The sequence below is a fragment of the Tupaia chinensis genome, unplaced genomic scaffold (assembly GCF_000334495.1).
Source record: "Tupaia chinensis unplaced genomic scaffold, TupChi_1.0 Scaffold000578_2, whole genome shotgun sequence".
NCBI classification, from domain to species: domain Eukaryota; kingdom Metazoa; phylum Chordata; class Mammalia; order Scandentia; family Tupaiidae; genus Tupaia; species Tupaia belangeri.
The window spans coordinates 5,081,342-5,096,720 of record NW_006160094.1 but is presented as its reverse complement, the minus strand read 5'-3'; the positions used below and the strand labels follow the sequence as shown (position 1 = coordinate 5,096,720).

The 15,379-nt window shown below is 52.9% G+C and overlaps 2 protein-coding genes across 2 annotated transcripts in view; one reads left to right on the top strand and one right to left on the bottom strand.

Annotated features, from left to right (window-relative positions):
• The window catches only part of FZD8 (frizzled class receptor 8), a 44,180-nt gene extending 42,085 nt beyond the window's left edge, over window positions 1-2,095 (top strand). Inside the window, exons 3-4 of the mRNA XM_027775651.1 lie at window positions 1,393-1,516; window positions 1,853-2,095. Of these exons, the coding sequence (XP_027631452.1) occupies window positions 1,393-1,516; window positions 1,853-2,095 (367 nt within the window). The remainder of the gene's footprint in view (window positions 1-1,392; window positions 1,517-1,852) is intronic.
• A 2,287-nt stretch (window positions 2,096-4,382) lies between these two features.
• Window positions 4,383-8,293, bottom strand: GJD4 (gap junction protein delta 4). Its single transcript, XM_006158358.1, has 2 exons — window positions 8,230-8,293; window positions 4,383-5,434 (listed from the first exon to the last, which is right to left on the bottom strand). The coding sequence occupies exons 1-2, from the start codon at window positions 8,291-8,293 to the stop codon at window positions 4,383-4,385; spliced, it is 1,116 nt and encodes a 371-aa protein (XP_006158420.1).
• Window positions 8,294-15,379: the final 7,086 nt, after the last annotated feature.

The window sequence follows — 15,379 nt, the reverse complement described above, 5'->3', positions numbered from 1 at the left end:
TGCAAGGAGAAGCGGACGTGCCCGCGGACGTGCCCACCGACGTGCCACGTGCAGGAGGAAAGGCGGATTTGTTTCTAGGGAACTCGTATCTCGCAGCACAACCGAAATACTGACGCAGGGTTCCACAGGGATCCACAGGGTTCCTCAGGGATCCACAGGGTTCTGCAGGGTTCCGCAGGCTGCGGCTCTGGCCTGGGGCTGGGATGCGGTGCTGGTGGGAGTGCCATGCCTCAGGAGCCCTCCAAGTCCCATCACTGCCTGCCCGAAACCAAGTTTACACTCCGAGAACGCAATCTGCTCTCACGACAGATTGGAATATCCAAAAAAAGAAAAAGAAAGAAGCCCCATTTATTAATCCCATCAACAACACCTTTCCTGGCTAAGCACAAACCGCCTGATAGGCACAGTCTCACTGATCCTGTAATCTTCCTTTCATCTCTGTCTCGGCAGGCAGCCACAGGGCGTGTTGGCTCAGAGTTTGTGCTCCACCGTCGGGTCCCTGTCACAGCCAGATCTCCTTAGGATCCGCCTGGATACCAGCCTGGGAAGTCTTAAACTAAAGTCCCTGGAAAATTACATTTAGACAACATGTAGTGAGACTCTTCTACTGTGAAAGACCAAAACGCTAAGCTAAAACACACACACACTTGAAGCAATTACGATGCGTTTTTATTTTAAATGTATGTACTTAAGAGGGCAGTCCCGAGGTACGAGACCCATTTGGTTAGTTCTCCCTGTCCTTGTCCTCCCCTTCCTCCATACAGCTGCCTTGCTCAGTTCCTCCCGGCAGGCCAGTTCGTCATCTGTCACGGGGACTCACTAAATGCTTCTGATGGGGCAGGTTCTCAGAAACTGATCTTGCCCCCCGCAGGCGTCGGGGCGACACTGGCTACTTGCTCACCTGAGCTCTCCCTCCTCCTCAGTGGACACGTGGCTGGGCCACCTTTTGTCCCTTCCCTTGCAGCAGGACCGAGTTCTAGTCAGAGAAAGTGGCCAGACGTGCCAATGCCCTGCCCCGGCCAGGCCTCGGGTCCCTTCCCCAGCGGTCCTGGCGCGGTAAGCAGGTGTTGGAGCTGCAGGATGGTGGATCTTGAGCAGAGCTGCCCCTTAGTCAGGACCCCCGCCCCATCCCTGGCTCCGTGCTTTACCAAGCGTGTGTGGTAAGTGGCTGAATCCGGGTCACCTGCTAGAGCAGTCGCTTGAGCGTTCACCGGCGCCCTGTCAGGACTCTCGGTAGCTCTCCACGGGAGGAACGCAAACCGGGTAACCTCTTTCATTCGCTAGAGCAGGGGTCCCCAGCCCAGGCCACGGACATGGTCCGTGACTTGTTAGGAATCGGGCGCATGGCAGAAGAGGAGCAGCTGACCGGCAAAGCTCCATCTTTACTCACAGCCGTGCCCGCCGCTCGCAACGCCACGTCCTGTCCATCAGCAGCGCCATTGGGTCCTCACGGGAGCCCCCGTGGGCCGCCTCGTTGCAGGAAAACGAGCTCAGGCCCCACCGACCCAGCATTATGGTGAGTTGTAGAATTATTTCAGACCAGTGATGGCATAATGCTTCCATCGTTGGACTCGCATGTGGTCAGCTGTGGTTCGAGTCCCAAACGTGGCAGCTTAAACCTCACGCCGGGTGCGTGTGCGTGCATGCCCAGGGTACCAAGAGGAGAACGGAGGAAAGGGGATTGAGGCGTGGCCACCCCGCACGGGGGTGATTTCTCGCTTTAGGTCTCTCTGTCGTCTCTCCAGTGAGCACGCATGCCCTATAGCAAAAATCGCAATCTAAAAAAAAAAAGAAGAAGAAAGAAAGTGCACACTAGCTGTAATGAGCTTGAGTCATCCCAAAGCCATCCCAGCCCACCGGTCTGGGGGAAAACCAGCCCCCGCAGCAGGAACTGAGGAGCGTGCTGGTAGCCCGCCTTTGCAGAGCACTAGGGCGACCTGGCTCCCGCAGGGCACAGGGGAGGCTGAGCCTGGGGCAGAGTGACCTGCGGGCAGACGTGGGCCTCGGGGAGGAGCCGGCTCTCCTGCCCTTGCCCGGCCACCTCACCCCTTTGCTCTGGACACCGGCCCTGAAGAGTCTTTACAGTCTTCCCTGAGCACACCTCGGGCTCTGATTCACCCGCGGCAGGATTTTAGACCTCGGCAGTGGCCACAGCTGCCCTCTCAGTGACACAGAGCTCGCCCTGGTCGGGACAAAGCCAGCGTGGACTCCGGTGGCAGCAGCACGGCCGTGGCCTCCCAGGGCTCTCAGGGGCTTTGGCCACAGGAGTCCCGGCTCTGCCAGACCACGTTCGCTTCCCAGCTATCACTCAGGCACCCTGCATGGATAAGCACCATCAATATTTGTTGGTTTGATTTCTTTTCCTTTTTTTTCCATTTATTTTTTAAAATTTGCTGTAGGGTGTATGCGCTCTCCAGAGAGAGGAAAAGGGAGAAAGCACCCCCAGGTGGATGGCCAGCTATAATCCCTTCTCCTCTGCTCTCCCCTAGGATTTGGAGCACACATGCAAGATGGCTCAGGAGGCACTGAGGGTTCCGACCCTCGGTTGCCAGGTTGGCATGAGCGAGAGTGTCTCTGGGGTGTGCAGGGGGAGGAGGTCTCTCCTTCTCTCTTTACTTACTCATTGAGTTTTATTTACATTCAATTGTTGTGCCTTGTACAGTATACTACATTTTTTTTGAGAGGTTTTTGCTATAGGGTGCATATGCTCTCCAGAAAGACAGAGAGAGAGACAGAGAGACAGAAAGCAAGAAATCACCCCCCAGGGGTGATGGTCACGCCACAATCCCTTCTCCTCCATTCTCCTCTCAGGAGCTTGGGTACGCATGCACACGCGCCCAGCGTGAGTTTAAGCCACTGGGTCTGGGACTCAAACCGCTGTCGACTACATGAGAGTCCAGCGACATAGCCATTATGCCAACTGCTGGTCCCCAGTGTACCATATGGTTTTTAAAAGCATGCATGCAGTGCACGTCGATTAAGTCGATGATATTTACTGTCTATATCATTTCCTCAGAAAACTCCACCGTTGGGAACCAGCAGTTAGCGTAATGGCTGTGTCGCTGGACTCCCACGTAGTCGACCGCGGTTCACGTCCTGGACACGGTGGCTTAAAACTCACACTGGGCGCATGTGAGGGCGTGCCCAAGATCCGAGAGGAGAATGGAGGAGAAGGGATTGCAGCATGGCCATCTCCCCTGGGGGGTGATTTCTCGCTTTCTGTCTCTATGTCTCTCTGTCTGTCTGGCAAGCACACGCACCCTATAGCAAAAACCTCTCCAAAAGAAAAAGAAAACTCCACCGTCACACAGGGACTGCCACTCTCCCCTGGTTTTATAACTTGGACTTTAAAGCCTTAAAGATGTTTTCTAGGTGTTTAAGGAGAGAAGGGGGAAAAATACCTTAGACTGTCTTCAAAAGGTAAACAAACCAAACAGACAAAAGCCATAGACATCACGTGGCTGTCATCTTCCTTTCCAGACCGCTCTGCATCTGTGGCACTCCGGGGGATGGACACGGGTTCTCGGGCTTGCGTTCCTCCCGGGGGAGTGCTGAGTGGCCTAGTGCCTAGGGCAAGGCTTGGCCAGCGCGTTTTCCAAGCGTGGGGTCCAGGACTCAGATGCCGCCGGCTGGCCTGACCTTGTATCCTCAGCTTTATCAAGGCTCAGGGTGAGGTGCTCGGGGCCGGTGGTGCCAAAGCACAACGTGACCTGAAGAGCCCGTGGGTCTTGGAGCCTGCACGCGGGGGGAAGGCCACCAGAGCTGCCTGTCGCAGGGGCAACAAGGAGACTTGCCCCTGAGTAGTCCAGGAATGTGGGACTCTAAGATCGCATTTATTTACTTACTTATTTAGGATTATTTACTTAATTTCATTTATTATTATTTCATTTGCTCCAGGGCACATGCACTCACCAGAGACAGTAAAAGAGACAGAAAAGGAAAGTGAGAAAGCAAGTCACCAGGTCTGGGACTCGAACCGTGTGCAACTATGTGGGAGTTCAGTGCCTTAACCACCATACCACCTGCTGGCCCCACCGTGAGACACAACAGTCCCGTGGGACACAGCAGTACAAGGAGACACAGCAGTCCCGAGGGATACAGCAGTCCTGGACACAGGCAGCAGCCCCAGGGTATGCAGCAGTCTCTCCACAATCAGTAACCCCACACTCTCCAAGGACGGGGTCCAGCTACCAGTGGCCCTTGCTCTCCAAGCCCTTAGCAGCAGGAAGTGTCACCTAAATTAAACCCGCAGGGTGGCACTGTGCATCGGAGCCTCGGGGGTCCCTCACCCACAACCAGCTGGCTTTCCCTGCTAACGTCCCCGGGGAGCTGGCTGAGAGGTGCCAGGTACCTGCCCCAGGCAGGTCTTCAGGCCTCTACCTTCACACCCACTGGGACTTTTTGGTCCTCAGGTGGGAGGTGCTGCCGGTGGCTGGCCAGCCAGGGGGCTGCAGCTGCCCAGCCGTGGAGTGCATGGTCAGCCGGCTCTGCAGGGCCGAGGCCTGCTCCTCCAGCCCCAGGTCTTTGCTTCTAGCATCCCGGGAGGGCCCTCTGCAAGCCGTCGGCGGCCTCTCGCTGGTGGCGGACTTGCCCTGGCTCTCGTCTTCTTCGTCTGGGAGCTCGGTCCATCTGGACACAATGGACTCCCTTCCTGGGCTGTGGGCGCCCTCCTCCCCCGCGCGCATGCCAGGGTGGGTGTGCACGCCCTCCACCCCTGAGCCGCCCCCCTCGTGGCCCGCAGATAGCAGGGCTGGGCACTCCTTCTGGGTAGAGGGGCTCCTGGCTCCCCGCTGGCGGCCTGGCCTCCTGCGGGCCCTCCTGCGCAAGCTGCAGACCAGGTCGGCCACACCGAGGAAGAAGGAGTGCCCGCTGACTGCCCAGAGGAACAGCATCAGGATGGACTTCTCCGTGGGCCGCGACACGTAGCAGTCCACCACGCTGCTGCACGGAGCCTGGGTGCAAGAGAATGTCTTCGGGACCTGGAATCCAAAGAGGAAGTAGTGCGAGGCCCCCAACGCTGCCTCCACCAGAGTCCGCAGACAGAGGTGGGCGATGTAGCCGGAGCAGAAGTCTGGCACCATCAGGGGACGCCGCTCCCTGCAGGGGCGTGGGCAGGTCCTGTCCCCAGGGCCCAGGTCAGGGTGGTGGCCGCCGGGACCTCCGTCTGAGTCGCAGAGTCTGCGGGCGGCCAGTGTGGCTCCTTTGTGGAGGACGTAGACGCTGAACACGGCGTAGGGCAGGAGGACAGACAGGCCCTGGACGAGCCAGAACCGCAGCGGGGACACGGGGGAGAAGAGGTCGTAGCACACGTTGGCGCACCCCGGCTGCAGAGTGTTGCAGACGAACTGCTCCTGCTCGTCCTGGTAGACAGGGTACCCTGCCAGGACCACCACCGCCATCCTCAGCAGTACAGTCACGACCAGCCAGACCTTCCCTAGGAAACAGGCAGGGTGGCCTCGTTACCACCATGCAAACGCACTTCCTGCCGGCCGCAGCCTGGAAGTGTGTCCGGCAATGCTGACAAGTCAGTTAGCCGGCTTGGTCCCAGTAGCAGGCCACTGGTTACCTTGCTTGACCAACATCTACTGAGCGCTTACAGAGCGCCAGACATGCACTGGGCCTACTTGTCTAGGATGGTTCAAGACGAGCAGATTTTTAAAAGAAGGATGGTCAGCACCCCAGAACCAGCATCTGCCATGGCCCCTCAGCCTGGTGACATTCAGACATTCAGACACTGGTGCACTGCACTGAACAGGTACTGACGTTTGTTTTTCTCTTTCTCTTTTCTTTTCTTGTCATTAGTCCTTAGATGATACAGTAAAACAACTGCGTATCGTTTTTACTTTTTTTTTTTTTTTTTTTTTTTAGATTTTTGTCACAGGGTGCATGGGCTGACCAGAGGGACAGAGAGAGGGAAAGTGAGGTATCCCCATCCCAAGGGGGATGGCCATGCTGCAATCCCTTCTCTTCTATTCTCCTGGAATTCCGCCTGTGATTTTCAAGCCACCGGGTCTGGGACTCCAACCATGGTCGACCATGTAGGAGTCCAGTACCTTAACCAGCATGCTATTGGATTTGATATTATAAGTAGTCTAGAGATCAGTTAAAGTATTCCAGAGGCTGTGCCTAAGGTTATTGGCAAATACGATGCCTTTTTGTGTTTTGCTTTTTAACACTTGCCGGAGAGAGCAGAGAGAAAAATCACCCCCGGAGGAGAGGAAAGGAGGGAGATGGCCCCGCCCCAACCCGGTCTCCATTTTCCTCTCAGGATTTTGGGCAGGGAGGCAGACACACACCCCCGGCGTGATTCTCAAGCCCCAGGGTCCAGGACTCGAACTGCGCAGCTGGTCATATCTTAACCTCCACGCCCCCTGCCAATCCCACAATGCCATTTCATTCAAGGCATCTGACGGCTGCGTCTTTGGTATCTCTGGGGGTCCGAGAATCTTTCCCTGAGGACCCTGAGTGACAACTCCATACAAGTGTCTTATTCTGACCCCGCCAGTTCGAACTTCGGGCAATCTCTCCTGAATGGAAAGGTCCAGAAAGAAAGCTGGCTGAGCAAATCAAAGTCGTGAATAAGATCTCACCCTTCTTAGGAGAACGAGCCTGTGAAGGGGTTCCGGTACCCCTGTGGCTGTGTTTGGCAGCTCACAGCTGTTAACGTCAGTCTTTGTCTCGGGCAACACCTCGAGAGCTCTCTGATTCCAGAGCTTGTGTTTAATATTGCGCTAAAGGTCCTTGAAATTGAACTCCTTCAGAACCGTTCCATTTTTCAGGTATTTTTCAATCGTTCAGGGTTTCTTTCTCCCATTTCAGTTTCTCTGAATTAATGAGGCTTGACTTTCTTCAATTTATCATGAATGAAAGAGACCAACCTAGGAAACCAAAATAACTTCAAAGCCCTGTCTCCATGTCATAGGTCAACTATTTTGGAACATGTTTCAAACACAGCCAAAATGACTTGTAAATATTGTGTTTTCTGACAAGATAGAGAAAGTATCGCCCAACATCAGAAAAACAAAATTCTATTGTAAACAAGGGCGATTAAACTCAAAGGGTAATATCCTGCCCTGTATTAAAGTCCTTGACTTGAACTTTTAATTCTAAGCCGATTTTGCTTAGATCCTACAAAATAAAGATTTAAAAAGTACCAACCTACATCTTGGGTGTACATGAGTGAACTTCAAACAGTTCACGGAAAATGGAATTAAAATATGAGTTTATTTTAGTGGGGGAAAAAAAAAGAAATCCCTTCATAGCTTTCTCATAGTACACATTTCCAGACATTTCTGAAGGTCCTTCAGATTAGGTCTTTTCTCGGTCCCTTTTTCTGTGATGCCCATATCTCTGAAAATTGGACTCATTTTCATCAGACTCAGAAATCCTAATTAAAACGTTGTTTAAAAAATAACTAAATAACATCGAGATCTGGTGTCACGTGCACAAAGGAGATGCTCATCTTTATAAACTTAGCTTGGACAGTGAGATCGAAAAAGATGAGCAGGAAGACAGCATCACCCGGGCGTTGCTTCTCATTAGCCCTCACTGTGGTTCTCCTCTTCCGGGTAAGGGAGCCGGAGAACGGGCACAGCGAGCACCCCTCGCACCGGCCTCAGTCTTCAGACCGGCGTCCGACTATGGGCGCCAGGAGGCCTGTGGAGATCCGGGCCCACACCCCGCCTCCCCACAGTGAGAGTAGAATGGCAGGGCAGTGGGAAGAAAGCTGGAGCCCGCTGCTCTCTTTCTTCCAGCAATAAATACACGGGCCTTTTGTGGGCGGATGGGAACAGCTCGGGGACACAGGCAAAGTAAACATTAGAAAATACCTTGACCCTTTGAAAAAGACTTATTTCAAACATGGCAACAACAACAAAAATAAAACAAAAAGACACACACACACACACACACACACACACACACACACACAAAATAGAGATCAGCCCCTGTTGCTTATTGGTTAAGGGAGCTAGAACCCACATGGCTACCTGCAGTTCGAATCCCAGCCCAGCAACTTGAAAAGCACACTGGGTATGTGAGCATGTGTGTCCAAAGTCCCAAAAGGAGGGAGAGATGGAGGAGAGATTGCAGGATGACCGCGTCCCCCTGGGGCTGGAGGGGGCTTTCTCCCTTCTCTGTCTCTCTCTTTGACTTTCTCAGACAAGTAGATGTGCCCTTGGCGATTAGGAAAAGAAAAGAAGCACAAGTGTGGAGGTTCCCAGTACTCACCCATGATGGTCACGTTGCAGTTTAATGTGACAATGAGGAGCCCCAGGGAATCCGGTCTCTCCATGATGGCAGGATGTCACAGACCACAGGCTGCCGGAGACGCTGGAGGCCTGCGTTCTCCAATCGGGTGGGAATCCTTGCAGGAACAAGTGTGTTTTGGCTACAAAAGACTGAAGGTAACAGTTGGAGATGGGAAAGGAAAGGCTTGAGCCCCAGAGTAGGAGGTGAGTTTTTCTGGCTCCAAGTCAAGGGGGCCTCTGAGGCCGTGCCTTCTGACAACTGCAGTGACCAGGCGGCGCAGTCCTGTCTTACTGGAGGCTATTCTTACCCTCCTGGGATATTCCAGGCCTGAGCCGTGCTCATCTGTCTCTCCCAGGACAGCCTGACGCGTCGGGGTATAATGGAAACAACTACTTTTAGCCCAAGAAAGCAAGCTTCTGTTCATGAGTCAAGTAAACATCCTTATTAAAAAGGCATTTCCTGGGCTAGCCGGGTAGTGCAGTGGTTAAGTGCTGTGCATTGGCAACCAGATCCCACATAGCCGAGCACAGTTCGATTCCCAACCCCGGCAGCTTGAACGTGCTGGCACATGAGCATGCGTGCCTGAAATCCTGGCGAGGCGGTGTGGGGGAGTGGGAAGAAAGGATTGCAGTCTGACCACGCTGCATTGTGGGGGTGGGGGAGGCTTTCTCTCTTCCTGTCTCTCCTTGAAAACATCCACACAACCATTCCACTTGGGAAACAAGGCCTAGAACAGTCACGTTTTGTCTTCTCTTTGAAGCCTAACCCACTACCCCCAACACATAAACTCAAAAGAATATTTTTTATTATAATTTCTTATTTTTTTAAGGTTTTTGCCATAGGGTGCGTGCACTTGCCAGAGTGGGCAGTGACAGAGAGAGCGAAAGTGAGATGTCACTACCCCCTCAGGACCATGTCCATGCCACAATCCCTTCTCCTCCATTTTCTCCTCCATTTTCCTCCTAGGATTTTGAGCATGCACACGCATGCACTCAGCATGATTTTCAAAGTGCCAGGCCCAGGACTCAAACCACAGCCACATGGAGTAGTCTGGCACCTTAAGCACTACACCACCTGCTGGCCCTGAAACCCGCAAGGATCTTGCCTTTATTCCGAATCCTGTACCACTGATTCAAGCGCACATGCGTGCCTCGGCCACGTGGCCAATGGTAACTGCCACCTGGTGACTCCCCAGGGGTTAACCTCCTTGAGGTTAGAGACAGGAGCTCTCCATTCAGAGACAAGAGGCCTGGGACAGCCTGGGGCAGCGCTGGGGACATCCATCCGCGCTCCAGCTCAGCTCGCGGGAGGCACGCGTGGAAGGAGGCTCGGGCAGCCCTGGCGTGGTCCTGGCGTGTGCCCAGCAGGGTTCCGCCACCAGCCTCGGAAACTTTGCCTCTGCGTCTCCCGTCTAGCAGAGGGCTGCGCTCACTGACTCTGCTTCAGACGCGTCATTAAATCTGTAATAAGACTCCCATCTGGACCTACTGACTTCAATCACGGCCACATCAAAATCCTATCCCCGAGTCACCTTTAGACCCAGGCAGGTCCCACCCCCAGGCTGGGTCTGTCATCAGGGTGGAGATTATGAACTTTGAAAAGAATGGTCGCAATTTCCAGGAAAGCTCTCTTCTCTGTCCCTCTCTTTTCTTCATGTCTGATCTATTCCGGACTTTAATAATATCCCTAGAAAGAGTCCCAGAAGAGAATTGCAGCAGAGCTGCCTTCATCTCTACTCGTCTGACGTCTCCATTCACAGACAGCATCCCCAGCCCCTCGCAAGGGATAGCGTTGCTATATTTTAGTCAAATGCTTTGACATTTAGAGAAACCATAGCTAAGAGAAAATATTGAAATAGTCATACACGATGCAAGGATGAAATAGAGGGCAATACCGTTGTGTCCTGATTGTTCACGATAGCGGCTTAGAAACTGAAGTAGCAGGACCAGCAGATGGTGTGATGGTTCCTTCGCTGGACTCCCACATAGCCGACTGCGGTTTGAGTCCCAGACCCAGTGACTTAACACTCAGGCCGGACATGTGTGCATGAGTGCCCAAGATCCCGAGGGGAGCATGGAGGAGAAGCGATTGCGGCGTGGCCATTCCCCCCAGGGGTGATTTCTCAAGTTCTGTCTCTGTCTCTCTGGCAAGGGCACATGCCCTATAGAAAAATCTCTCTCTAAAAAAAAAAAAAATGAAGTAGTGGGACCAGCAGGTAGCACGGTGATTGAGTCGCTGGACTCCCATGTGGTCGACTAAAGTTCAAGTCTCAGACCTGGAGGCTTGCTTTCTCACTTCCCTGCCCCCAACACTCTCTCTCTGTGTCTCTCTGGTGAGTGCATATGCCCTATAACAAATTAAAATAATAATAATAATAAATAAAATTTAATAAATAATTCTTTAAAAAATGTAGTTTTTAAAAAAATGAAATAGCAGGAAAGCCGTCTTTGAATTTCATTGTGTGGGAGAAACAGCTATCCCAAACCCGGCGGAAATCACAACCGCGTGACCTTGAGCGGGTCTCGAGAGCCCATTGTGCCTCAGTTTTCTCATGAGCAAAGTAGGAAAGAGAACACGCCTTTCACCTACTCAGGGAGGTTGTGCCATGCAAGGTGGGACACGGACAAGGAGATGGCTTTCAAATACAGAGGACCACAGGTCATCTCAGGGTCTGCTCCCTGCGTCCCCATCCTCTGTCTCTCTTCTTGTTCTGACTGCATGGCACAGAATTGCGGCACAGCCATCCCCCTGCGGGGTGATTTCTCATTTTCTGTCTCTCTGTCTCTCCAGGGTGAGTGTACATACCCTACAGCAAAAATCTCCAAAAAAGAAACCAAGCATGAGTCATGGCAGGACATGGTTGAACCGCACAGGACGCCGTCTGTGATTAGCAAAAAGGGAAAAAAAACCGCTGAGTCACCGGCTGCTGGGCCTCGGTTTCATCTCTCTCTAGCTTAGTGAGTTTGGCACATTATTTGGGCCTCAGTTTTACCATTTATAAATTGGGGATACTGACATGTAACTTGCAGGGAATGAGAGCTAGGTTCATCTAAATAGTGTTCTATAGTGTTCTAGTACCTTATTTTGGGCCTACAGGAAGCTCTCAGAAAATGATAAGGCCAGTCATGGGAGATTCAGTTAGCATACATAATGGCTATGTCACTGGACTCCCATGTAGTCGACCACAGTTCAAGTCCCGGACCCAGTGGCTTAAACTCATGCCGGGCGCGTGTGTGTGTGTGCCCAAGATCCCGAGAAGAGAATGGAGGAGAAGGGATTGCAGCATGGCCATCCCCCCTGGGGGGCGATTTCTCGCTTTCTGTCTCTCTGTCGCTCTCTGTCTGTCTGGCGAGCGCACACACCCTATAGCAAAAACCTCTCCAGAAATAAAAAAGAAAATGATAAGGCCAGTCAGTTCTCATCAGTCATGGTGGTTCCTTTTTTTTAAAAAAAGAGGTTTCTGCTTAAGGCCTATGGACTAGCTGGAGAGAGAGAGAGACAGAGACAGTGAGATGGAAAGTGAGAAATCACCCCCGGGGGATAACCATGCCATAACCCCTTCTCCTTTTCTTGTGATCTTGGGTATGCATGCGCATGCACCAAGCATGACTTTGAAGCCACCAGGTCTGGGACTTGAACCGTGGTCAGCCATGTGAGAGTCCAGCAACATAACTGCTATGCCATGTGCTGGTCCCCATGGTGGTTACATTTTATAAAGTTGCCACAGGCTGAATTAGTGAGTTCTAGGGGGCTTCTTAGGGAAATACCCGGTCAGGTTCCTACGACCTCAATCATATTTCCAACAACCAGGTAATGCACAACCTTGTCTCAAACAGTGCAAGTAAAAGATAAAGGAAAATACCTTTGTGTGGATGTGCAGTGACACTTCATTTACCATAACTGGTGTGTGTTTAATATATAGCGTTAACTTGGGGTGAGCAGGTGTCATGGTGGCTAAGGCACTGGACTCTCACATAGTCAACCTTGGTTCGACCAGTGGCTTGGGCATGTGTGTGCCCAAAATCCCAAGAGGAAAATGGAGAAGGGATTGCAGCATGGCCATCTCCCCGGAAGGTGGTTTTTCACTTTCCTTCTGTCTCTCTCTCTGGCAAGCACAGGCACCCCATGGCAAAAACCTCAAATAAATACATAAGGAGAGGATTAACTTAGCCGTAAGCACACGACCTCAGCGCTGTACCTTATGTCTGGGCAAAGTTTCCAGCCCTGCACTTGCTCTGGAAGGCCCATCACACTTACAGACACAGCACTTCCGCACTACTGCGCTCAGGGCCATTTGAAATGGCAAACGCTCCCATGAAAAGCGCGCACACAGAATGGCACTACACAGATCAACGACGCACACCTGTTCAAGTAGGAGAGCGTGCTAAAAGGGCCTGGTACCACCGTGCTTGGCTGTGGCTGAGAGGTGCCTGCTGGGGCCACCATGGGTCATGCTGTGCACGTTTCCCCAGATGCCTGCAGAAGCATCACAAGAAGGATCTGTTCTAAAAGCAATTTCAGTGGGAGGCCAGGTTTCAGTGGTGGGTGATTTCAGTGGACACCTGGATTCCAGTGGGTGGGTGGATTCCAGTGAATGGCTGGATTCCAGTGAGTGGGTGGATTCCAGTGGAGTTCTAAGAGGGCCTGGTCCCACCGTGCTTGGCTGTGGCTGAGAGGTGCCTGCTGGGGCCGCCATGGGTCATGCTGTGCATGTTTCCCCAGATGCCTGCAGAAGCATCACAAGAAGGATCTGGTCTAAAAGCAATTTCAGTGGGAGGCCAGATTTCAGTGGTGGGTGATTTCAGTGGACACCTGGATTCCAGTGGGTGGGTGGATTCCAGTGAATGGCTGGATTCCAGTGAGTGGGTGGATTCCAGTGGAGGGATGCATTCCAGTGAGTGGCTGGATTCCAGTGGGTGGCTGGATTCCAGTGGGTGGCTGGATTCCAGTGGGTGGCTGGATTCCAAGGAATGGGTGACTTTCAGTGGGTGGCTGGATTTCAGGGGGTGGATGAATTTGCAGACCCCGATCTGTGAGCGGTGAAGAAAGACAGTGTTTAATAATAGCGCTCTTCCAGTGAGAAGGGACATTGAGGCCAAGGAAGGGCCCGTTCACAAATTTGTTCCCCAGAGGCCTCAGGGACTCAAGGTAGGAGAAGTGGAGAGAGAGGCTAGGCTCTAGACCTTACCCACCCTCACCCCTTCATTCGGAACACCTCCATTCCGCCCTGTGCTCTTTTTTTTTTTTTTTTTTTTTTAAGGTTTTTCTCATGGTTTTTCCCATGGGGCACATGTTGCAGTCAAATCAGCAAAGTAAGAGGATGGGATGGAAAATGAGAAATGAGGAGTGGGTGGAGAGGAAAGGGAGGGGCTCCTGTGGGAATCAGGCAGGTTAATAGTTTCTAGGGCCACTCTGCAGACCTTTGTTTAGTGGTCCCCATGTCTCCGGGCAGGGTCTAACATAGCTAAGGAACAGCTAAACGGAAAGGTTCCGGGCTAGTGAGCAAAGACAGTGAGACTGTCAATCACTCTACTCTGGGTAGGAGGAGTAAGCAGGTGTAATGGAAAATTCCAAGATGGAGGCGCTTCTGCTTCACGCATGCACTCACCAGGGAGGAGAGCGACAGAGAGACAGAAAGTGAGAAATCACCCCCCAGCGGGGATGGCCACGTTGCTATCTCTTCTCCTCCATTCTCCTCTCGGAATCTTGGGCACACAAGCATATGCGCCCGGCAAGATGTTCAAGTTGCCAGGTCCAGGGCTCGAGCCACCAGCGGCCCTGTGGGAGTCCAGTGCCTTGGCCAGTATGCCACCCGCGGGCTCCACCTGTGTTACATTTTTTTCTTTTTTCTTTTCTTTTCTTTTTTTTGTTTTTGTTTTGACAGGTTTTTGCTATAGGGCGCGTGCACTTGCCAGAAAGACAGAGACAGAAAGTGAGACATCACCCCCTGGGGGATAACCATTCCATAATCCCTTCTCCTCCATTCTCCTCTCAGGATCTTGGGCACGCACGCACACATGTCCAGCGTGAGTTTAAGCCACCGGGTCCAGGACACGAACCACGGTCGACTACATGGGAGTCCAGCAACATAGCCATTACGCTAACTGCTGGTCCCTCACCTGTGTTACTTCTTTATACCCGGTCTAAGACTTCCCTTGAGTAAAGGAGTCTGTCTAGGAAAGAAACGTTAGAAAATGTCTGGTATACATGAGAGGAACCCGGAGGCACCAGATGTCAAGGTTAAGGACGTGAGCCCTGCAGCCCGCCTGCCCAGGTCGAAATTTTAGCCTTGCCCGTGTGGCCTCGGTGCATTTCTGCACTTGGAGTTCTCACAGTGAAGCTGGTACCTAGCCCTAGAAGCACCGTGAGGAGGACAGGAGAAGGCCCCTGAGGCACGTGGGCCAGTGAGTGGCGAGGACCCAGGAACTCGGCCCTCATCTCAGTACCTGCTGAGACGGAGGTCCCAGTGAGGTCCAGGGTCTTGGAGGGGCCCCGCCTCCAGGGAGGTTCCAACAGCCCAGCTCAGAGTGACTAGTGGTGCCCAGGGGAGGGGAGTTCTATTCCTGGGGGGCCTGGGAACAGCACCGTCTCCACTCGGCTATGTGCACGTGTGTGTATGCGTGTGCGCGCGTGTACAGAACAGCTTGACTACCTAGTTTGAGAAATGAACCTTTTGCCAGTCCTTAGGACTTCAGGGACTTTTCAGTGTGTATCGAAAGCAGATGGTCAGCAGCGTGCCAACACAGCGACGAAGGTGCCCACATGCCCCTCCCGTGCTGACCTGCTCACACAGACAGCACAGCAGAGTAGCCGGCCGACCCAGCTCTGCCTCCCCTGCCCCCCCAGACGGCACGGCGGAGTAGCCGGCCGACCCAGCTCTGGGCAGTCCCTCCCCGCTGCGTCCACACACTCCCTCGCACCCACTCGCGGGTGACAGCCAGTACAGAAGCCAGTTCCATCAGATGAGCCTTTTCCTGCTCGAGGGTCCCAGAGTGGTCATTCTTGAACTGCTGTTCAAGAATGCTGTTCAAGCAGGTGGCACAGTGGTTGGAGCCAATGGATTTCCGCATGGCCGACCACGGTTCGAGTCCTGGACCTGGCGGCTTGCTTTCTCACTTTCCCTCTCTTT